Source organism: Embiotoca jacksoni, unplaced genomic scaffold (assembly GCF_022577435.1).
Source record: "Embiotoca jacksoni isolate LCO1_2020_lvr unplaced genomic scaffold, fEmbJac1.0.p SCAF_16, whole genome shotgun sequence".
Taxonomy (NCBI): domain Eukaryota; kingdom Metazoa; phylum Chordata; class Actinopteri; family Embiotocidae; genus Embiotoca; species Embiotoca jacksoni.
In genome coordinates, this window is record NW_027185296.1 from 14280093 (window position 1) to 14303469 (window position 23377).

General features: G+C 44.6%; 1 protein-coding gene across 1 annotated transcript; it reads left to right on the forward strand.

Annotated features, from left to right (window-relative positions):
* The first annotated feature begins 1992 nt into the window (after window positions 1-1992).
* Window positions 1993-21875, forward strand: b4galt6 (UDP-Gal:betaGlcNAc beta 1,4- galactosyltransferase, polypeptide 6). Its single transcript, XM_069151057.1, has 9 exons — window positions 1993-2706; window positions 10391-10507; window positions 11459-11572; window positions 11662-11786; window positions 14198-14314; window positions 15605-15792; window positions 15956-16078; window positions 16707-16808; window positions 17981-21875. Exons 1-9 carry the CDS (start codon window positions 2592-2594, stop codon window positions 18126-18128), a joined length of 1149 nt encoding a protein of 382 aa, XP_069007158.1. The 5' UTR covers window positions 1993-2591; the 3' UTR covers window positions 18129-21875.
* The last annotated feature ends 1502 nt before the right edge of the window (window positions 21876-23377 follow it).

Consider the following 23377-nt stretch of genomic DNA (forward strand, 5'->3'; position numbering starts at 1 on the left):
GTTCACCCAAATAACAAAAACATTAGGGCCCCTTATCTCAGAAACACCTTCGGGGAATCTCTTTAAATGTGGCACAAACTTTCACTCGGACTTAAGTATAAACTGATTTGATTTTTTGGGGGGGTCAAAGGTCAGTTGCTGTTGCCTTACATTGACCCATGCTTTTGAGCATGATATACTGGGGATGGCCTGAAGGGAACGTCTTCAAATTTGGCACAAGTGTTCTCTCGGCTTTAATGATGAACTGGTTGGAATTTGGAGGTCAAAGGTAACTGTTAACTCACAAAACACGTTTGTGGCCATAACTCAATAAAGTAGAAAAATGATAGTGATTGTAAAGAGTTATTTCGCTGTCATGATTGAAGTTGTGTGTGAAACCTTAATGTTTTAAAATTCTTCGCTTCTTTGCACCAACATCTCAACCGTGAGTTTGGACAGGTTAGTAGAGGCATGCAGATGTTAGGCGGTAATTCTAATTTCATGAGGTGGTCCTGTCCACACAGATATCGACATGACTTCTAATTATATGACTGAATGAAAACTATTTTTAAATTCATGCAAGATGGGCATTAGGTTAGGTTAGGTTAGGTAGTTACTTTATTAATCCCCGAGGGGAAATTTTTTAAATTACAAGTTATGTTTATCTGCAAATGTATCATCATTCCTGAATGGTCTCGTGATGAAGTTATCTCCTTTCCTTTATGAAAGGAAATGATAAGGAGGCATTAAAGCATCTTTCCTAAGGTGTTTAAAAATTTGAACAGCTTTTAATATGGCTGCCACATATATACTTCCGGGTATATAGAGGTAAGGACCACATTGCATTGATAAAAGTGCTTTCATGCATTTTGCATTTCCAGCACAGATTGGTTTCAAGTAAACCCATTTTATGTAGGACAGGTGTGAAACAATATTGATTATAGCGTGTACATTTTCACAAAACCTCTCTTGTAAATCAGTCAGTACTGGAAATTACCTTTGCCCAAAAGCCCTTTTCAATTTTTAATTCCAAAGTGCTCTGCCAAATAAGCTTAAGGTCATCACTGGTGCCATAAATGGCATTACAAGTTTTCTTATAAAAGGTGGAAGCTGAAAGATTATTTTCAAATATAATTTAAAATTGCGCTGTACTTCACTGCTCAAACTAGTTCTTATTTTCAAATATCTCCAATCTTGGTAAGGCCAGATAAAAAAATTACACCATGAGTGCCAAAAAAGTGTCTTTCCCCTCCACTGTTATTGCTGGTTTTCCAATACCTATTTATATTGATAATTTTTATAATAATGTTTGCAATTCCATCCAACATAGACAACTTTTAAAATCTTCATCGGGTTTTTATATCAATTCTCCCAAAACCAGCATGTTGATTATAAAACTGTTCACTTACCGTCTAATGACCCCAGGCCCTTTGGCACACGCCATTGTTACAAAAAATGATTCATTATTCATTTTATGTCTCGATGGTCATAATGCTTTGGCCAATAGTTGTATATTCAGAAACATAATTTTGGCCTGGTGAGTGTTTGATGCTTCATACAACACCAACAGAGACATAGAGATTTTTCTCTGTTTCTTTTCTGTGAGAATTGACAGCTGAGGCTTTTCAAGGAATTATGAAAGACTCAAATATTTTGTATATGGAGTCAGACAGTCCATGTCTACCGTTCATTCTGTTGATTTGGGTGACTTTATAGATAGTAATAATAATAAGATGAATAATGTTATTTTCTTTTTCATATGTAGTCTACGTGTTATACATTGTTTAATCCATTTCGGACTCGAGTGTGAATTTGCACATTTTTAAATGTACATTTTGATATTCTGTGTTTGTACTGTATTTTGAAATGTGTCTGGGGTTGACTAAGTGCGCTAAATGAAAACAAACACACAAACAAACAAACAAACAAACAAACAAACAAACAAGCCAGAAATGCGGTCCATGAAGATGCGCCGCACCGCGCAGACAGGTTTCCATGGAGACGGAGGGAGGGGGTTCCACCCACCGGAAACGGTCTCTGCAGTGCCAGCAGAAAATGAAAGGGAAGCAGATGTTTGATCTCTTTTAATGAGCTTATTTTTCACACGTCTTGCTGCTCTCCGATGTGTCGAGTTTTATAATCGTGCGGCATCGGTGCGGGGATCCCCGGTGGCATGACCAACCCCCGTGCGCGCGGTTCGATGAAGTAGAGCGCCGACTGTAGGAAGCGTCGCCCCGGCCCACAGCAGGCTGCGGCGGGGAAGGCAGCGCGGTCCTGCCCCCTCTCGTGACCGACCCCGTCGCCATGGAAGAGCCCCATGAGTGTCGTTAGGTGGTGTCAGCCCGCGGTGTGACGGTCCCGCTATGCCCGGCCGCCGGTGAAGCCCTCCGCCGCCTCCTCGGAGCCTCGGCCTGGTTTCATCTGGACATTTCTCGGCAGGGAAGCAGGCCAGCTAGCAGCGCTAGCGTTAGCCTTCTCCGGGCTTTCATGGTGCAGACTCTCTTCACGGACACGTCGCTCACGTTGATGTCTCTCAGTCCGAGGACCCTTTAACTCCAAACACGTGTTGTATGGGACTCATTTCGGCGAGAGAGAAGCGGGCCTGAGCCAAAATGGTGAACTGGAGGCGGCTGCTGCGAGTGTCCAACCGGTCGTTCCTGGCCTTCATCTTCTTCTTCTCCATGTCCACCACATGTCTCTACTTCATCTACGTGGCTCCGGGAATAGGTGGGTGAACGTCCCCGTGCGCTAAACGCGTTACACGGTGCCAGTTAATGTGATTATGTGCGGATTATCCTCCGGACCAGCTGCTTATCACCGGCGAGCTAACAGGCGACCCAGCCCGCAGCGGATCGGTCCACCCGGGCCTCGGTGGCCGGCCGGCTGCGGCTCCTTTGAGATATCAGAGAGCCTGTTTGAATGTAAACACGGTCCCCTTGGCCCGGGACAATGGGACAATGGGTGAATGGGTGCTATGTCTTCTCTCTGGCGCCGTCCAGCCGCTGAATGAATGAGTGAGTGAACGTGAAGCAGGTGACCAGAGTCCTCACTGCGACACCTCCATGTGTTCACCACAGCACGGTTTGATTGGCAGGTGAAATGAGGTGGTGTCGTCGTCGTCGTCGTCCCCCCCCCCACACACACTCTATATTTTATTCAAGTAGGTGAAGTAATCAAAAAGGTTTATAAATGTATTGATCCTCCATTAATAAGGGAGTTTTACCCCGAAGGTCGTTTCCTGGTGTTTATTATTCCAACATGTGTGTTGGAGGATGAGTTGATGAAGCTGCTGGTACATGATCACAACATGCTTCAAACTCACGGCACAAGGTGAGAGCTGGACATATTCATCAAGATACCAGTAAGTGTCTCACAAAGACGCAATCATCTCTTATTTTTTAAGTGCATGTAAACTCATAGTGAGGTTGATTGCAGTTATTCAGGACATAAATCTACCAATCAGATATAAAGTGTGCTTTTAGCCTGTTTTCAGGAAGCTGAGTAGACCCTGTTTCTCTGTCATTAGCCTCGTAGACTGTAGATTAATATCTGTATCTATGACTTTTCAATGGAATAGTTTGCTGAAGTTGATGTGGCATGATTACTCAGGCATGACTTTCCAGAAATAGATGAAAGCACACGTACTGTTACTGACACCCAGTGAAATGTGGAGATACAGATTAATGACAATAAGCAAAAAGAAAGGAGTGGAGGAGCATATCAAATGAAGATTTTATGCGCAGATCACGAGGACTCGCTGAGCAGGTTTTGTAGCTCTTCTTAAATGACCAAATGGGGGAAGGTGTTTCAGAGGAATGCTGGTTTTCCTCCAGCAGAGTGTCACATGTTGAGGACTGAAGCTGCTCCGGACACTTGTGCTGGTCGTCGATCTTTAATACGACTCTTTGTGTTGAGTTTTTACAAAGGGAGCCGATCACATGATGTAAACTCTCAGCTCTCAGCTGAATGGCTTCACCGTTCTCGCTGTGTTTAATAAAGATTTTTTTGTTTCCTTCTTATACATAAAAAAAAAAAAAACCAGATAAAGTGAGATATTTCCCCAATGAACTGTTTTCTGACATCCTCCAGAGAAGGAACCACGAGCTGCTCCTTCACTGCTATGTACGCTGAGTTGTTGGATGCTGACGGGGAACGTAGTGGCAGCGACATCCACCTCTTCCTATCGGAGCAGGTTGTCACACAAAGCAGACAGACGTGTGTTTTTTGGGCAGGAAAATAAAAGTCGCTTTCGTCGTCATGCGCAACACGAGCGTGCGTTTTGGTAGCGACATCTTTTCAGCACAGCAGGGAGTATTATCCATGACGAGAGGAACAAACAGGCTGCCAAACATACAGAAAAATGAATTGATGCTTACAAAGCAAGTTTTAAAAGGTATAAAGAATATGAATGATCTCTATCCACCTCTCGCTCTGAATAACCTGTTCACAATAATCAAGCAGACGCTGCTGTGGTTTAAGTTTTATGTTTCTGTACTGCGCACCGTGACTGCCAATAAGTACACACCTTTAAACAATGATACTTTATTATCTTATAATATCAATACATAATGTAAAATGTTGTAAAGAATAAATAGATGATGTTACGCCATTAATAGTTTCAAGTCCATCCTGTGGTTGGTGACAGGAGCAGCCTTAGTTTTCACCCATCTGTGAAATGCAGGCGGTGATGTAGATAATTATACCGTTATAAAGTTATACCATCTGTTCCCAAAGCTGTTTGTGGAAAAGCAGGTGATCCGTGGATTACGTTGGTGAGGAGGTTTACAAAGTTAGATCAAGGAGTGTTTGTAGATTTGCGACCACGTGTACACGACAGGGTTTCCCCTGGTTTCTGCTGGCGTCGGTGCTCAGTGGTGGCAGTGGGGTTTACAAATGGTGAATCTGAACACAATTATGGATTATGATCTTTACTGTATTTCTTTTAAATGAACATGATGCCAGAAAAGTAACAACAATCACAGATCATTGATAAAACAAGGCTCCTCCCACAGTCACTCTGTATCCAGCAGTTTAAACTCTTATTTTCATTTCATCAATACTGTTATTCATTCTTTTTCATTATTTGAGAATTTGAATTGAAAATGATCATTTTCCTTCCTCCTCTCCTCTCTCCTTCCTCTCCCCCTCCTTCCTCCTCTCCCCTCTCCTTTCTCCTCTCACCTCGCCTTCCCTCCTCCTCTCCTCTCCTTCCTCCTCTCCTCTCTCATTCCTCCTCTCATTCCTCCTCTCCTCTCGCCTTCCTCCTCTCCTCTCCTCTCCTCTCCTCTCCTCTCCTCTCCTCTCCTCTCCTTCCTCCTGTCCTCTCCTTCCTCCTCTCCCCTCGCCTTCCTCCTGTCCTCTCTCCTTCCTCCTCTCTCCTCTCCTTCCTCTTCTCCCCTCTCAGTCCTCCTCTCTCATTCCTCCTCTCCCCTCTCATTCCTCTTCTCCTCTCGCCTTCCTCCTCTCCTCTCTCCTCTCTCTCCTTCCTCCTCTCCTTCCTCCTGTCCTCTCTCCTTCCTCCTCTCCTCTTGCCTTCCTCCTCTCTCCTTCCTCCTGTCCTATCTCCTTCCTCCTGTCTTCTCTCCTTCCTCCTGTCCTATCTCCTTCCTCCTGTCCCTCTCCTTCCTCCTGTCCCCTCTCCTTCCTCCTGTCCTCTCGCCTTCCTCCTCTCCTCTCACTTTCCTCCTTTCCTCTCGCCTTCCTCCTCTCCTCTCTCCTCTCCTTCCTCCTTCCTCCTCTCCTTCCTCCTGTCTTCTCTCCTTCCTCCTATCCCCTCTCCTTCCTCCTCTCCCCTCTCCTTCCTCCTGTCCTCTCTCCTTCCTCCTGTCCTCTCTCCTTCCTCCTCTCTCCTTCCTCCTGTCCTATCTCCTTCCTCCTGTCCCCTCTCCTTCCTCCTCTCCTCTCGCCTTCCTCCTCTCCTCTCCTCTCACTTTCCTCCTTTCCTATCTCCTTCCTCCTCTCCTCTCTCCTTCCTCCTCTCCTCTTGCCTTCCTCCTCTCTCCTTCCTCCTGTCCTCTCTCCTTCCTCCTCTCCTCTTGCCTTCCTCCTCTCTCCTTCCTCCTGTCCTCTCTCCTTCCTTCTCTCCTCTCTCCTTCCTCCTCTCCTCTCTCCTTCCTTCTCTCCTCTCTCCTTCCTTTTCTCCTCTCTCCTTCCTTCTCTCTCTTTCCCCCTCTCCTCCCTCCTCTCCTCTCTCCTCTCCTCTCTTCTTCCTCCTCTCCCCTCTTCTTCCTCCTCTCCCCTCTCCTTCCTCCTCTCCTCTCTCCTCTCCTTCCTCCTATCCTTCCTCCTGTCTTCTCTCCTTCCTCCTATCCCCTCTCCTTCCTCCTCTCCCCTCTCCTTCCTCCTGTCCTCTCTCCTTCCTCCTCTCCTCTTGCCTTCCTCCTCTCTCCTTCCTCCTGTCCTATCTCCTTCCTCCTCTCCTCTCGCCTTCCTCCTCTCCTCTCCTCTCCTCTCCTCTCACTTTCCTCCTTTCCTATCTCCTTCCTCCTCTCCTCTCTCCTTCCTCCTCTCCTCTTGCCTTCCTCCTCTCTCCTTCCTCCTGTCCTCTCTCCTTCCTCCTGTCCTCTCTCCTTCCTTCTCTCCTCTCTCCTTCCTCCTCTCCTCTCTCCTTACTCCTCTCCTCTCTCCTTCCTTTTCTCCTCTCTCCTTCCTCCTCTCTCCTCCCTCCTCTCCTCTCTCTTTCCTCCTCTCCCCTCTTCTTCCTCCTCTCCCCTCTCCTCCCTCCTCTCCTCTCTCCTCCCTCCTCTCCTCTCTCCTCTCCCCTCTCCTCCCTCCTCTCCTCTCTCCTCCCTCCTCTCCTCTCTCCTCCCTCCTCTCCCCTCTTCTTCCTCCTCTCCCCTGTCCTCTCTCCTCCCTCCTCTCCTCTCTCCTCCCTCCTCTCCCCTCTTCTTCCTCCTCTCCCTTCTCCTTCCTCCTGTCCTCTCGTTTCCTCCTGAATTTTTTTTTCCATTTGTTATTACAAAGACTTGATGTCACAAGAGTGGATCAGATTGAATAAAGCAAAGAAACGAAACCCAGAAACAATGAAATGAGGCTCCTAACCCTTGGTGGGTGGAGAGGTGGGTGGAGCATGGAAGGCAGAATTTCCCCTCATTAACATAAATTGCTAAACTGTTAGGGACAGGAATTGAAAAGAGTTTATTGATACCAATAATATTATAAACGTATTGATATCTGATGAGTCTGAACTAAATGTGTGTGTTCCAATGTCCTTTTAATGTTGATGAGAAGCCGAAGCATTCCTGGAAGTTGAACCCATGTTCCTGCAGTGTTTCCTGGAGGCTGAGAGAGTAATTGTGGTGGTGGATGGTGCAGCTTGGGACTCTTTTTCATGCAATGATTTTGCAATTTAGGTGGGAAGTGTTTAACCCAGGCTATTTTCTGTAGCTGCAATTTACTGATGCTCCCTAAATGCCTCATGCAAACTATCTGTAAACAGATAGCGAGAGAAATAAGGCATTGTAGTGCAAGAATTAATAACATTGAAACCCCTCAGGGCTTGTATTTACCTAAAGCTTCAGTGTGTTGGATTTCGGAGGATATACAGCAAAACTGGAATATATCTATAATTCTGTTTTGAGCGGTGTGTTGTTATCTTAGGATGGTCCTCCTCCACAGAGCTGCCAAGTTGCACTGACATGTTTCTACAGTAGCCCAGAAGGGACACAGCAAACCCTACTTCTGCAAAGGGCCTTTCATGTTCATCATGATTTTCACAGCCCCCTCAGATACTCCTTCACACTTGGAAGAGGACATCATGGCAGCATACGTTTTTGCAAAGCGCAACTGTCCGAAAAACATGCCAGCATTGTTAAAGCGAATTGATCAACTTAGACGCATGCAACAGTGAAGGATCAGAAAAGTTGGAGCCAATTCTCAGCTGGACACGGTTCTTGATTCCCATCCGTCTCCACTATGGAGCCGACATCAGCCGTTTGATGGGGCGATGCCGGGTCAGACTGAAGAAGACAAGAGAAAAAAATCCATGCGTGATATAAAAATTCCACTGAAGTTCCCTGAATACAATTTTAAGGTCAATTATGTTTTTTTTCCACTTGGTTATATCCACCAAATAAATAACAGGGAAACAAAACTGGAGTCTGTCCCTCTAACCAAAAAATAAATGTGTTGTGTCGTTGCCTAAACGGTGATATGGGGGCGTGTCCTCTGGGACATGATCCCACCGCTACTGTCCTGTCAGCCTTTACTACGTCCGCCTAGCAGTGGACAAATTTAACTGTTGAAGTTCGTGTGCAGTTGGAATATTTCTGGATCTTGTTTTTGTTTGACCCCAAACAGTTCATTACTATTTAGGTTTCAGTTTTAATGTGGTTCAGATGAGCACCGCCCTTCTCACCTACCAGGACCGCCTGGGTGCTCTGTGATAAGACTTATCTTGGGATGGGCATCAGGGAGGAGGACAGAGGACATCAGGGTGCTGGGGGGAGGACATCAGGGGGGACAGAGGACATCAGGGAGAACGGAGGACATTCGGGAGGACAGAGGACATCAGGGAGAATGGAGGACATCAGGGAGGACAGACAGACAGAGTGGTCTTCATTTTTTAAAATGTTACAAAATGTTATTTTGATGTCAGAAATATTGGTGTGATATAATTGAGTTTAAAGTTGCTGAAGAAACAATATTTTGTCATGTTTGTTTTTTAAACTTTATATTAAGTAGATGATTATTTAGTCTTGAAAAGGAACCAAAAAGAGTATTGATCAGATGTCTCTAGCTGGCTGCTGGATCCAGACTGACTGGGAGGAGAACATCTAGTCTCTATAAGCCTGGTTTTAATCAATGATTTGATTATTATTAGTTTTATGACATGATGGTCTTCTAAAATATATTGTCAAGATCATAAAGCAAAATCATAGTTTTTATTCAAATAGAGCTTTGTTTTCAAAACAAAAATAGCCACATGAAGGACATAAAGGCCTTCAACATGAAGAGCATCAGAGACATGTGGAGGCTTTTTATCTGCCAGTCCTCCGGGGGGCAGTGTGCCGTCACAGTGAGGCGACTGTCTGTCACTCGGCGGTCCGTCCGTCTGTCAGCAGGAACAGCTGTGACGTTTGTGTTGGTGCCGGTTGGAGAGGATAATGTAACACGGCTGAAGATACTTTAATTATCTGACGAAACCCTGAATCCTCCACGACTAGAGGGACTGATGTGTGTTGCTGTGAACACCTGTGATGCTGTAGTTGTGGATGTTGTCCTGTCTCCATCTGCATGGGGTGATGGTCATCAAACTGTAGCTGGCATAATGAACACATGGTGCAGAGTGCTGCACACAGGTGCAGTTTTGCCCATCACTTTGTGTCTGTCATCGTCATGGTAATGCTAAACCCATAATGCTTCCAAAATGAATTTTTTTTTTCTTTTACCTTCCAGCTATTTTTTTTTTTGCATATAACTAACAGCTTGTTTCACTTGAACCGTTCTACCCTGCGTTTGTACTCAACAACACTGCAAATATTTTTCTCTTCATGGTTGTTCAAGCTCAAAAACACCAGTGGAAATTTTATTTGTTTACATTTTTACTTTAAAAAGCTCTTGAATACATATAATGGACTGATTGCTGTTGATGTCGGATCGTTCCTTGTTTCTTTCTTCCATAGTTCATCCCTCATCTCATATTAATGACCTCATCAGGGCTCCATGTATGTAGGAGACTATAAGATGACATTTTGGTTGTTATGGAATATTAATTCGCCAATGAAAGCAAAATATACATATTATAAAAATCAATAATTCAATTTTGGAAGCTAATGATAAATCTTAGTGCTTTTATTAAAGTCAGTAAATAAGAAGCTGAAACAGGTCATCTTGCTGCTTTTCTGTCCAGTCAACACTTTAAACTTGGAAGTCAGCACACCTGCTAATGGTTTAGTATCCTATTTTGTTTTTATTTGATTTTTATTGTTGCTAACTGTGATTTTGTTTCCAGCGTCGGTTCTGTGTTGTTGCTTCTGTAGCTGTGATTCAGTGCTGCTGCTTTAGAATCAAATTTAATTCATTTTTGTATTTATATAGTCCCAAATGCCAATTTAAGTCAGGACACTTCAGATATTATCTTCGCTCATCAATAGCAGATCATAAACTTGCAGCTACAGAAGGGTTGAGGGGGAGAGGACAGAGGGGAGGGGAGAGAGGAGAGGAGAGGACGGAGGGGAGAGAGGAGAGGACGGAGGGGAGAGGAGAGAGGAGAGGAGAGGACGGAGGAGAGAGGAGAGGAGAGGGAAGAAGCACACGTGGGCTTCTTACGAAGACGTCTACTTTTCAAGTTGTGTTTAACAGCATGTGAGGGAGAGGGAGGTTGATAAACTGCCACATAAAACAAAACTAATTAAAAAGTAATGCAAACAGTCAAGCTGACTAAAAAACCTGTTTCCCATTTTTCCATCAGCCAACACGTACTTCTTCATGGTGCAGGCTCAAGGCATCTTGTTGAGGGACAATGTGAGGACCATCGGCCAGATGATCAGATTGTACACCAACAAGAACAGTACACTCAACGGGACAGGTAAGTTACACACACACACACACACACACACACACACACACACACACACACACACACACACACACACACACACACACAGGTTGTACCTATAGTGTATATATGGCCGGAGAACACTGATATTGTATATGAGTTAACCAGAGTTGGATCCTGCCTCACTGAAACATCCCAAAAAGATGACTCGTGCTTTTGTAATTTCTCGCCCAGATTCCTGTAATGCACTCTGTTCTTGTTTGCTAAAAAACAAAACATTGAAAGAACTCCTGAATTGATTTTAAAATTGATTCTTACTGACTGTTTATCAGAGTATGTTAGTATGTTTATGAACACACCCACACCACAACTGAAACAAGCAACTTCTGTTGGTGGTTTTAAGGAGCAGCTCAAGACTTTTATGATCTGGCTTTCAACTAATTTGATCCTTTTCATCAAGAATGTTATTATTTAATACTTCTTCTTTTCACATTTATAAAAGTTGTATGTTTGCATGTGAGTTAATGTTAAATGGTCTGTACTTATAAAGTGCCTTTTTACCTCAGTGCTCCAAGAAGAGCTTTACAATATTTGCCTCCCGTTCACTCTGTAATGGGGTCGTGACTGTTAGGGGGACGTACATGACAGCAAAAAATAAAGTATCTTAAATCCGTACAGATTCTTAGTATTTTTTATTTTCCACCGTTTAAGGAAACATTGACATTTCAAATGTGAGTATGATCACCAACATTAAGATACTGAGCTTGTTAAACAAGGTCAGAATTCAAGACCGGCCAAAGACATTTGTGATATGTCCAAATAAAATAACCAAAATCACAAACCTGATTCAAGCCCCGAGGTTGACAGCATTACATTAGTCTAATCACAATGTTTGCTTCATATTGCAGAGTCTCCGTATTTGATTTCTGTGATGTGGTTCTGTGGAGTCTTCTGTTCCACCTGATTTTGGTTGTGTTGTAGACTATCCTGATGGCAGTAACTCCAGTGAATACCTGGCCCAGCCAACCACATACCTCCCTGAGAACTTCACCTACGCCCAGAACCTCCCCTGCCCAGAGCGATTACCTTCTATGAGTAAGTACACTGGTACCTAACTTCAGCGAAGTCGTGTTGGTGCTGCTGTTTCCATTGAATAACCTTCCTTTTACAAATGTTCTTCACAGAGGGCCTTATGGAAGTGAACATGGCAGAGATCCCGATGGAGGAGATAGAACTGAAGTTCTCCAAATTTTTTGACATTGAGTTTGGTGGCCATTGGAAACCAAAGGACTGCAGACCTCGTTGGAAGGTGGGTTTGTGTCATTTATAGGTCTACCGAGCGTACCGTCTACCAAAAGGAAAACAAATTCAGGATGATGTCATGATGCAGATAAATGAATTCAGAATGGAGTCTTCTGGGAAATTATTTATTTTGTGCCAAATCATGAGTCATCCCGGGGAACTTTACCTTTTAAGATCAAGACCTTGCAGTATTATAGTAGCCTGGCCAGACCCATTTTCACTGGGTGAATAGGGGTCTGGTCTCTATTGGGAACTGTTTGCAGTCGTTCCATCCTACTGGGCATAGACCTCCAGTTAACTTCAACCAATCAGTATGCGCCGAAACTGGCCGACAGTCTGCCACCGCTGCAACGATCTACCGTGTTTTAAGTTGTTTTATTGAACACCAGCAGCTTGACGATGTGCTAAACGTTTATTCTGCGCTGAATGCTGCAGCACTGTCTCCAGCCCTCCAATCACAGTAAAGGAGGGGTGGGACAAACGCGGTTAACCACCGACACTGGTCGCTGATTGGTCCGCCCTTCAGGGTGGCTGAGCAAATATGAATACGAGCTGAGTTTCCAGACTGTATTCACAGAGAAGAAAACTGAAGTCAACGCAGCCAGGCTGCTCTTAAAGAGGAAAACACAACTATTCCTCTTTGAACAAGCAATTTACAACAATGAGGAGGGAACACACCGAACAGGAAGAACCAGGCTCGGAGGTCGGCCTCCGCCGGTCGGGATGAGGAGAGAGCAGAGAGAGAAAAGAACAGCATAGAGAGATGACAACCAATATACAACGGGCAGGTTGTTGGGACCAATAACCACTAATGGGAAGTACACTGCTCAAAAACATAAAGGGAACACTTAAACAACACATCCTAGATCTCAATGAATGAAATCTTCCAGTTCAAATCTTGATTCATTACATAGTGGAATGTGTTGAGAACAAAATAACATCAGAATGATCAATGGAAATCCAAATCATTATCCATGGAGGTCTGGATTCAGAATCATACTCCAAATAAAAGTGGAAAAATCAGATCACAGGCTGATCCAACTTCTGTGGAGATTCCTGAAGACAAGTCCAAATGAGTCCCAGTAGTGTGTGTGTCCTCCACGTGCCTGTATCACTCCCTGCAACGCCTGGGCATGCTCCTGATGAGACCACGGATGTTCTCCTGAGGGATCTCCTCCCAGACCTGGATCAAAGCATCGGTCCACTCCCGGACAGTCTGCGGTGGACGTGGCGTCGGAGGACGGAACGAGACGCGATGTCCCGGATGTGCCGGATTGGATTCAGGTCTGGGGAACGGGCGGGCCGGTCCGGAGCATCGATGCCTTCATCGTGCAGGAACTGCTGACACACTCCAGCCACATGAGGCCGAGCATTGTCCTGCATCAGAAGAACCCAGGACCCGCTGCACCAGCAGATGGTCTTCAACGGGTCTGAGGATCTCATCCCGGGACCTAATGGCAGTCAGGGTACCTCTGGCTAGCACACGGAGGGCTGCGTGGCCCTCCAAAGAAACGCCTCCCCAGACCGTCGCTGACCCGCCGCCGAACCGGTCCCGCTGGAGGATGTTGCAGGCAGCAGAACGTTCTCCACGGCGTCTCCAGACTCCGTCACGTCTGTCACATGTGCTCAGTGTGAACCTGCTCTCATCCGTGAAGAGCACAGAGCGCCGACGGAGAAGCTGCCGATCTCGGTGTTCTCCGGTAGAGTCCGATCGCCCCGCACGGTGTTGGGCTGTGAGCACAGACCCCACTTGTGGACGTCGGGTCCTCGTACCGCCCTCATGGAGTCTGTTTCTGACAGTTTGAGCAGAAACATGCACATTAGTGGCCTGCTGGAGGTCATTTTGTAGGGCTCTGGCAGCGCTCCTCCTGTTCCTCCTTGCACAAAGGAGCAGATAGCGGTCCCGCTGCCGGGTTGTTGTCCTCCTACGTCCCCCTCCACGTCTCCTGGTGGACCGGCCCGTCTCCCGGTATGTCCTCCGTCCTCTTGACACTGTGCTGACAGACACAGCAAACCTTCTTGCCACAGCGTGCATTGATGTGCCATCCTGGATGAGCTGCACTACCTGAACAACTTCTGTGGGTTGGAGACACCTCATGCTCCCTCTAGTGGTGAGGACACTGGCAAAATGCAAAAGGGACCAACAATCATCCAGAAAGGACGAGGACAGAGAAACGGTCTGTGGTCACCACCTGCAGAACCGTTCCTTTATAGGGTTGTCTTGATAATTGCCTCATTTCCACCTGTTTGTTCCATTTGTACAACAGCAGGTGAAACTGATCCACAATCAGTGTTGATCCTAACTGGACACGTTGATTTCACAGAAGTGGGATTGATTGGAGGTACATTGAGTTGTTTAAGTGTTCCCTTTATTTTTTGGAGCAGTGTATGTGTTAATGCTTCCTTTAATGTCTGCAGGTGGCCATCCTGATTCCATTTAGAAACCGCCATGAACATCTCCCCATCCTCTTCCAACACCTCATCCCAATGCTGCAGCGACAGAGGCTGCAGTTTGCCTTCTACGTCATCGAACAGGTGAGAGTAGGAACTGCTCTACATGCTGAGATTGTTGTGTGACAGTCCAGTTGTGGGTGATTTGGGTCAGTCGGTGCCGGTCAGAGAAAGCGTGGCAGTACGTTGTGAAGTGATCGTAACTCATTTAACTGTCAAACATGAGTTTGGAAACCAGTGAGGAACATGAGTAAAAGATGTTACTCATTTGATCTGTCTTCATAGTGTGATTGTGTGGGTACATGATAGTCACCATTACAAAGCTCTGGTCCGGCTCTGTCTTGTTATTTGTGTCTCATGTTTATGCAGCGAGGAGTTAATGTGTAAGTCAACCTCCAGTAGATGTAGATGTATGCGGAGCTGCACGCACATTGTAACGATAATGACGAATGGATATAACTTCTCTCCAAAATGTTGTCATACATCCGTGAACCTTAGTTGGCGCGCAAATGGACAAGTCAGGATCTTGTATTTTGTACCTCGTATGGCTTGTCAGATGTACATAATGTCTATTTATGTGGGGATTTAAATAGCTGTATTGGCAATCTTTTGGTGGCTTATTGCATAACAGAAGTGGATAATGTACTCCCCAAAAATAATTCAGACAACTCTATTAATGAGAGGCTTTACTTGAATTATTTTAAAGAGATGAAAAATATTGTTTCTAATGAAGGAGTTTTACCAGGTATTGATAACTTCACCTCAATCTCCACTAGGGGGCGAGCGGTGATGTTCGACATTATCGTTCCTCACGAATGTCTAAATTGTTCTAATTTCATGGTTTAACCCCGAATAAGTTAACAGAAGGATTTGGGTCCAATTGTCTTTGTTTGGTGGGAGATGGATCATCCTACTGAGATTGATATAGTTTCAAACTAGATCCCAGGACAACTTCCTGAAACATTTTAGTCGTGAACAGCCAAGTTGATATGGATGTTGATGAATTTTGTGAACACATAAAATTGGAAAAATGTGTTAGACATAAATCTAATTCTTCAAGAGGGTTAACAAAACCGTTTTGGAATTGACCCCTTTGAGTCCTGTTGGATCACTGAAGAGCAGCAGAACAGAAGTTGTTGAGGAGAAATTCATTTTGGAAAAGTCAAACCAAATTTGATGAATGAGCAGGTGTAGTGACGCATACGTGTTACCCTGTACACTCACTATACGTCGAGAAATTACAAACCTACAGAAAGTTCTGAAATGAAATGAATAAAGTGCGACCTGTGAAGGTAAAAGTAATCCCAGTGCCAAAATGTATAAGGAAAATGTTAATTGCATCATCGGGTTAAGCGACAGTGCGTCTGTGTGTAGAGTGGGAGCCAGCCCTTCAACAGAGCCATGCTGTTTAACGTGGGATTCCTGGAGGCCATGAAGGACTTGGACTGGGACTGCTTGGTTTTTCATGACGTTGACCATATTCCCGAGAACGACAGAAACTACTACGGCTGTGGTCAGATGCCCCGCCACTTCGCTGCAAAGTTGGACAAATACATGTACATGTGAGTGTGTGATCAAAGTGAAGTGTTTTCTTCACGATGACGGATCTTTTTTTCTGACAAATGGACATGAAAGTTGATATGGAGCCGCTTTCTATTAGCACACACAGTGAACGTAGTGGGTCATACAGATTTCTGCTGAGCTCATGTTTATTGTCGTTTCCAGTCTTCCATACAGCGAGTTCTTCGGCGGTGTGAGTGGACTCACTGTGGAGCAGTTCCGCAAGATAAATGGATTTCCCAATGCATTCTGGGGCTGGGGAGGAGAGGACGACGACTTGTGGAACAGGTGAGTCAGTAGATTTGTTGTGTGTCTGATGGGTTTCCGATGAGGAAGGCACAGATGTCACTAACGTGTTTCACTTCCTGCATGAGTTCAACTGTTCTTTTAAACTGTACACTGGAAATCGGACAATGTTTCAGATGTGACTGCATAACAAGTTCCCTACTTCCAGAATTCACTGATTGCCTGACTTCCATCGCTGCAACTACGATGACACTGTGATGTCACATCCTACAAGCAATAAAGTTGTTGACACACATTAAACAAGAGTAGGGTTAATCCCAATATATGGCGAGACCATGCAAGAAAACCTGGAGGGCTTTCAAATTAAAACGAGGGCTTTTAATTTGAAACGGACACAGAAAGTCAACTATTGTTAATTTGTGGCTTCAGATGGAAAATTCTTCACGTTAGACAGATGATCATTTTGGTGTTGTATCTGACATTGGTCACAGACCAGTTTACAGTGGTGCTACCGTACCGGACGATGACTGGCCATCAAATACCTTCATTTAAATTACATTTGATTTCATTATTCAGAACAAGTTTCAAGTTTCTATCAGCATTTGAAATACATGTGTTGGGGCTGGCTTTATGCACATATTGGTTCATGTTGTAAACGGTTTCTCCTCAGGGTTCACTATGCTGATCTGAATGTCACGCGACCAGAAGGGGAGATCGGCAAGTACAAGTCAATTCCTCACCACCACAGAGGAGAGGTGCAGTTTCTGGGAAGGTAAAACTGCTCTTTGTCTCGTATGTACAATTGACTCCTGTTGCCTCAAGAAAAACAACGATTTCAAAGAATGCCTTTTCTTTCATCTGGACTTTAAACTGGAAATCCAGTGTTGTAGAGAAAAGTAATTCAACTTTTTAGGATAACTATAAGGACATACATCCAACATGGAGCAAAAAAGGAATACGACAGCTATGTCTGTATAGAGATGAGTAGCCACGTAAACTGCAATGCATCAACAGAGACACAATGACAATACCAAAACACAGTGACGCACATACATACACAATACAGCAAAATAACCCAAAATTAACAATAGTACAAATGCAGAATAAATACATTTAGAAGGAAAATAAAAAGCAGATATGTTTTGTCATTTTTCCTGCAGTAAAGTCGAAAACAATTATATTTGGTCAATTTCACATAAAACAGCAGCACAAAAACACAAGCTGGTGACGTTAAACAGTAACCGAGCAGAAGATTAGTCCAGCCCAATCAAAATACACCAATCTGTTCCCTCTGTGGGCTCAGAGGCATCAGTGCTACTGTTTATAACAGCTGGTAGGCAACAAGAAATGAAAGTAATGGAGAGCTAAAGATACAACTCCATTACCTTCGTCGCTGCTGTGTCGTTTGTCCACTGCTGACCAGAAAGGACTCTGTGACTCTGCTTCCTGTATGTCCAGAGGGAAACGCAGACCTGTCAGTCAGCAGACAGTTTGACCTGTCACGGTAAAGAAAGTACAGGTATATTCATGATGGCTGCGTTCCAGCTGTTTGTGTTTGTTGGGTCTCTGTCATGGGTTAACGGGAACCTTAATGGAACCGAGCCATCATTAACACACCTGTGAAAAAGGGCTGTGGGAACAATAAGAGTGACAGCTGAGACATGGAAAAGTATTTGTGATTTTTATCATGAGCATGCAGATTTTCTTTTCTTATCACCGGTCAGGGAACATCAGGGCATTTTAAAAGCTTTTCCAGACAGGGACAGTCAGGGGAAGTCCATCTTTTATTGGGCCAAGTCGTATAATATCACGGCATTTAGTTATAATGTTTACATTTTAGTTTCCATTTATCAGAATGTATTATTTTCCATATATGTAGCTGTGATGTTAGTTAGCAGGTTGAGTGCAAAAACCCAGACAGGATGTGTGTCCCTGTGTTTGCAGGTATAAACTGCTGAGGTATTCCAAAGAGCGGCAACACCTGGACGGCCTCAACAACCTCCACTACACCCCCCACGTCTGCCTCAGCAGCCTCTACAAGAACATCTCGGTGGACCTGTACCCCGAGCTCGCCCCCATCACAGACTACTGAGCTGTTCCTGCAACCCCCCACCCCACTGCCCCCACCCCCGCTCACCCGGCTCCCCTCCAGCCTGGCCTCCCGGCTCCCCCATCAGCCAATCAGAGGCAGAGCTGTGGAGAAGAGGAGGGACAGGCTGGCAGGGATGACGAGGTGCACCGTGTAACGCTGCCAAGAAATCTTATTGTGGAAAAAAAAAAAGAACGAAAGAAAATCCAAATTGAAAAAAATAAGAAAACACAAAGAGGCAGTGGCAAGTCTTCAAAAGTGAACAGTTGATTGTGTGTGTGTGTGTGTGTGTGTGTGTGTGTGTGTGTGTGTGTGTGTGTGTGTGTGTGTGTGTGTGTTGCTGCATGTCTTTTCGTTGGTGCCGGCGTACCCTGACATGAGTCTGGTTTCCGTCGGGGGAGCAGCAGCATCTCAGCTCTGATGTTTACTGCAAAGCCTTAACGTGGCAGAACCACAGCTCCCTCCGCTCGGCTCCGCACTGCTTCACTTCTCATGTATCACCGTCACCTTACAAGCCAACTGACAAGTTCTTCTCAGTGTCTGTTATGATTTGTTTTATACATATCATTTTGTTTAGGTCACAGTATTCCTTTTAAAAGGAGGGACACGAGGTCGTTGTACATTTTTTTTTATTTTGATACGTGGTATTTATTTTCTCTGATTCAGGGTGTTTGAAAAAAAAAAAACGCTCCTGTCTGCGTCGCTGTGTTTGTTTGCTGCACTGCTGCTTTATCCGCATGAACATGTATGTAAATATCAGCCTCTTAACGCTCGAACATACAAGTATGTAAATATGGGCCTTTAAACGCTCGGGCAAATTACAGTGATATTCCAGTGGGTTTGACTTTTATTTTGGCAGCTACCTTTGTTTTGAGGATTTAAAACGAGTGACTGGTTTCTTCCTAGCAGGAAGATCTTTTAATAACATGAGATGTTTGGCTCAAAGAAGAATCCAAATCTCAAGATTTGACATGACCTGTTGCATGCCTTAATTTATTTTGTTTACCACATTTTTAGTTGGTTTTTTTTTTTTTTTAGGTTTTTTTACATAAATTATTTCATCAGGTGGAGATGTGTATATTTTTTAATTTTGCCTTTTGTTGTGCTTCTTTTGTTTGAGGTGCACTGTGTGAAAAGAGTAGAGCTGCTCCTCAGTCCGAGGATCCTTCCTGACTGTCGATGAGCAGCTTGGCCGTTTCAGGACTTTGTCCACACAACATGCTTCAGTGCAGGTTCATGGTCTCATGTGAGTGTATATTTTGTCTCGGATGTATTTTTAATTTTTTTTAGGATTTTTATTCTAAGGATTTTTAGTGCAGGACCATAAGATGAAGCTCTTCATTGTACTGTACCATGCGCTGAAGCATGGCCATCTGGGCTGGATGCTGTGTGTCTGGACTGTGGTGGGTTTTTGTTTTTTCCAAAGCTTACCGGGCAGTGAGACGAGCCAGAATGAGAGAACACGAGTGTCCGCTGACGCTGCTGCTGTTCTTGAATGGCACATGCTGTGAAAACTTTAATTTCCTAAAGCTTTGAGCACCAGAAAGATGGAGAGAAACGTGTAGACGTAAGTTCTGACCCAAAGCTAACTGTTCTGATTCTCCTGTTTGTCTGTAGGTTTCCAATTTGACAATGAATTGTACAGTATGTTTGGACATTTTCTTTGTCTGTCCTCAGATGTTAAATCAGAGCTATGGCCATTTTTGACCTGGACCTTATTTGTTGAGTTTTGAATCGTGTTTAACAGTTTCATGAAAAGCTCCTTGGAGTCTGGACACACTGATGTGCTGTGTGACTTTGATGAGCGGTTGTCAATCCAACGGTGGTCCGTCCACCGACGGCCCAATGAGAGCTTTGATCCACAATTACAAACCAACCAATCAGAAACACGGACTGTGTTGAAACATGAAAATGCTCAGCACAAGGTCCATTGATTACACGTTCTGTAGCTTTGGATGGTCTTCATCAGCAGATGGAGTTGTTGTAAATGGGTGGATGGGAGCAAATAAGGAAGATCATGTAAAAGGATTGAAAGCTCAGAAAAACACGTAAAACCTCAAAAACAACAACAGATCATTTTTTTGTTCCTGCAGATGAAACTTATTTGTCTGGTCGACAGTTCACCTGCAGTTATCAAAATCAATGATTCATTGTTGAAGTCAGTTTAAACATGATGCCATGAAATCAAATAGAAAAACAGTGAGTTAAAGACATGTCATGAGCAGCCCTGTATGATGTGATCGATCACCGATACGACTGGTGACCAACTGGTGTCACACAACAAACCTATCAGATGGCCGTTATCACGGTCTGTCGGGTCCGCAGTCGATGCTGTCCACGACTCTCCTGTTGGTATGAGCAGGGTTAACGTGCACCGGCGTCCTCGGGGGGGCCGGGAACGGAAACACCTCGTTTACTTTGTTGAGCAAAAATAGGGTTCAGGTATAAAATGGCCAGAGAAATATAGAATTTATTTTCTATACTTTGGAAGTATTACATATCAGTCAGTACACCCGAGGGACCTCCACACAAATGCTGCCAGGACTTCAGGGAAAGACTGACCCCCTCCCCCCGCCCCTCCACCACCAACCTCCTCTGACGCTCGGAGCCCGGTGAACCTGATGCTGCAACACAATCTGGCTCGTGTGCAGCCGCGAAGCTTTAACATTTGATACGTGGATCAGACTGGAGAGAAGAACAGAGTCGGTGTATCGTGGTTCTGAAGTCCGCCTCCCTGAGCTGGGTCTTTCCCTGAACCGGGTTCAAGTTGCAGATGGTTCTGTTTGTCTGAGGAAGTGGCTCACACAGCTTCATGTGATGTGGTCAGGACATATACAGTATTATAACGTTAGTGTTTACATCACGCCCTTAACAGTGTTGTGTTGGGACAGTATTTAACAGTAACGATGCCTTCATTTCTAATTCACTTCACTTAGTTCATAAAGTTCCAAAACACAACATTGGTCATCTCAGGGCACTTCATAGATTAATGTGGAGACGTCACTGGATACTTCCTGTATGTAGACACATATCAAATGTGGAAAGAGATGCTCCACGCCCTCAACGCTCAGACGGGCGTCCATGGACAGATAAAGAAAAAGAACAAATGCCCCTGACTTGTCCACAGTGTAGGTGTACCATCAGGAGAGCAGCCCTGATCTGGACAGGCCAAACATGCAAAAGAAACGGACACGGACAGAGAAGCACCTCCGGTGTCCTCGCTGTTACTCCAGCTTCGTCCAGCCCCTAAAGACTATTCACGCCGAATCTTACCCTTCCCATAATGCAGCGGTCCATCACTTCAAACTAACAGGATGTAACAGAGATCTTTGTGCCTGAACTTTCTCCGCTCAGCAGCGTCAGAGTCGGTCAGTGTTTCCCAGCATGAGGAGAGCGACGGTGCGGCCGGCCGGTCGGCATGTAGAACTCCCAACCCGCCTGCATCACACTTCATAAATCTGCTCCGTGTGTAGTTTGCATGGCTAAAGCTGATCCAGATACCAAGTGCTAAACTGGGAAATAAGTTGTGTGTAACCAGTTTTTCCTCCATGTTCTGTTCGGGTCCCGGCTGACTCGGCCCTTCTCTTCACGCCAATATCAGAAATCTAAAAGTATCAACGACACTTCGGCTCTGTGTTCACCGTTGGACGACTATATTCCATTTTGCAGTATTTGTGCCTTGAGTTATTGTTTCTTTCTTTTTCACTTTCCATTCTAATTGAAGTTATTAAAATGGTTTGTTTTACTCAACTGTGTTTTTTTCCCCTTCATGTCAATCACACCAAGTCGGTGTACAACATGGTTGTGATGTTCATGGATCAAACGGACGGAGCGGTTATCGTGTCCGTTCCGGTGTTTATGGTTGCCTTGGCAACATGCCATGGTGTACGTATGATCCGGTGTGACAGACTCTCACCAACATGTGACACTGAGCTGTGAGGGCAGTTTATGCACGTTGCAGTTGAGGTTTTATTACCAAGAAATCCATTCAAACCAAATTTCACTTTGTTTCTAAGCAATAAACACAACCACATGTCGTCAGCTGTTTCAAGCACATTTTGCTGAGTCTGCACCCTAAAACCTCTTTCCGTGTCCCAGACGTACACCAACACATAGTACTCTTCCGTGTTAGGACTCTTACTTATTTAGTACTTGAGTAGTGTTGTTCCAAATCACACACCGACAGGAAATGACCTCATCATGTGAACACATCAGCCTCCAAGATATCTGCAGCTTTAATTATTTTACCCAGAAATCAGTGTGTTTTTGTGTCCTCTGATTCTTCTGTCCAGCAGCAGCATTGGAAAAGAAACACTTTGATTCCTCCGCTGCCTTAATTTTAAAATCTTTATATCAGTGGCTCCGCCCCTTCCTCTACGTATTCAAGATGGCGACCGTTTGGGTGGAAACCCTGCGTCCCGAATCACATACTATTTATTTTTTACTTTCAGTACACACTGCAGCTTCCCTTAACAAGTATGTACTGTTGCATGTAGTATGTGTTCAACTGGGACATACTACTTCTTCACCAAAATGTGCCTTCTCCTTCTTTTTGTGGGCGGAGCTTCAGCGCCACCAACTTTCTCGGCGCCTCAGTCGATGTGATGTAACTTCCGCCGCGCAAAGGATTGTGGGTCAGAGCAGCAGAGCAGCAGGCTGACCTGCAGACTGGGATACGACCGGATGTAGTAGAACATCCTGGTACTTTTGGTACACTACATTTAACACACTAAGTATGGAGACATACTAAATCTTGTTCTGGCGTACTAATAGGTTGGTAGTTTGGATACTGGAACGCAGGGACACTTCTTTGGACTGTTTAAGTGCTTCATCCTGGTACTTGTAGTGTCCTGCATGTTTCTGGACTGACAGTTTTTTTTTTTATCCATCTTATATCTTATACGTATTTGTACATTTTTTTCATACTGTGTGCACCTTTTGTTTTGTCTACGCTGCTGTGACGACTGAATTCCCCCACTGTGAGATTAATAAAGTCTAAATCTAATCTAAATCAGAGGGCACACGGAAGCAGCTTTCAGTGATGATGTTCTGATGCGTTCATGACACATTCAGTCCCATGAAGAACGATCTAGGCCCCAAAGTTTCTCATCACTTAGTTTCATTTGAAATAATTACAACCTGACTTCTCACCGATGTGTCGTCAACCACATGTACGCTGGCAGGTGGACAATAATGAGCGTCCACAAATGCCAGAGATTTGTTAGAAATGACTTGAAAACTTTGTCGATGTG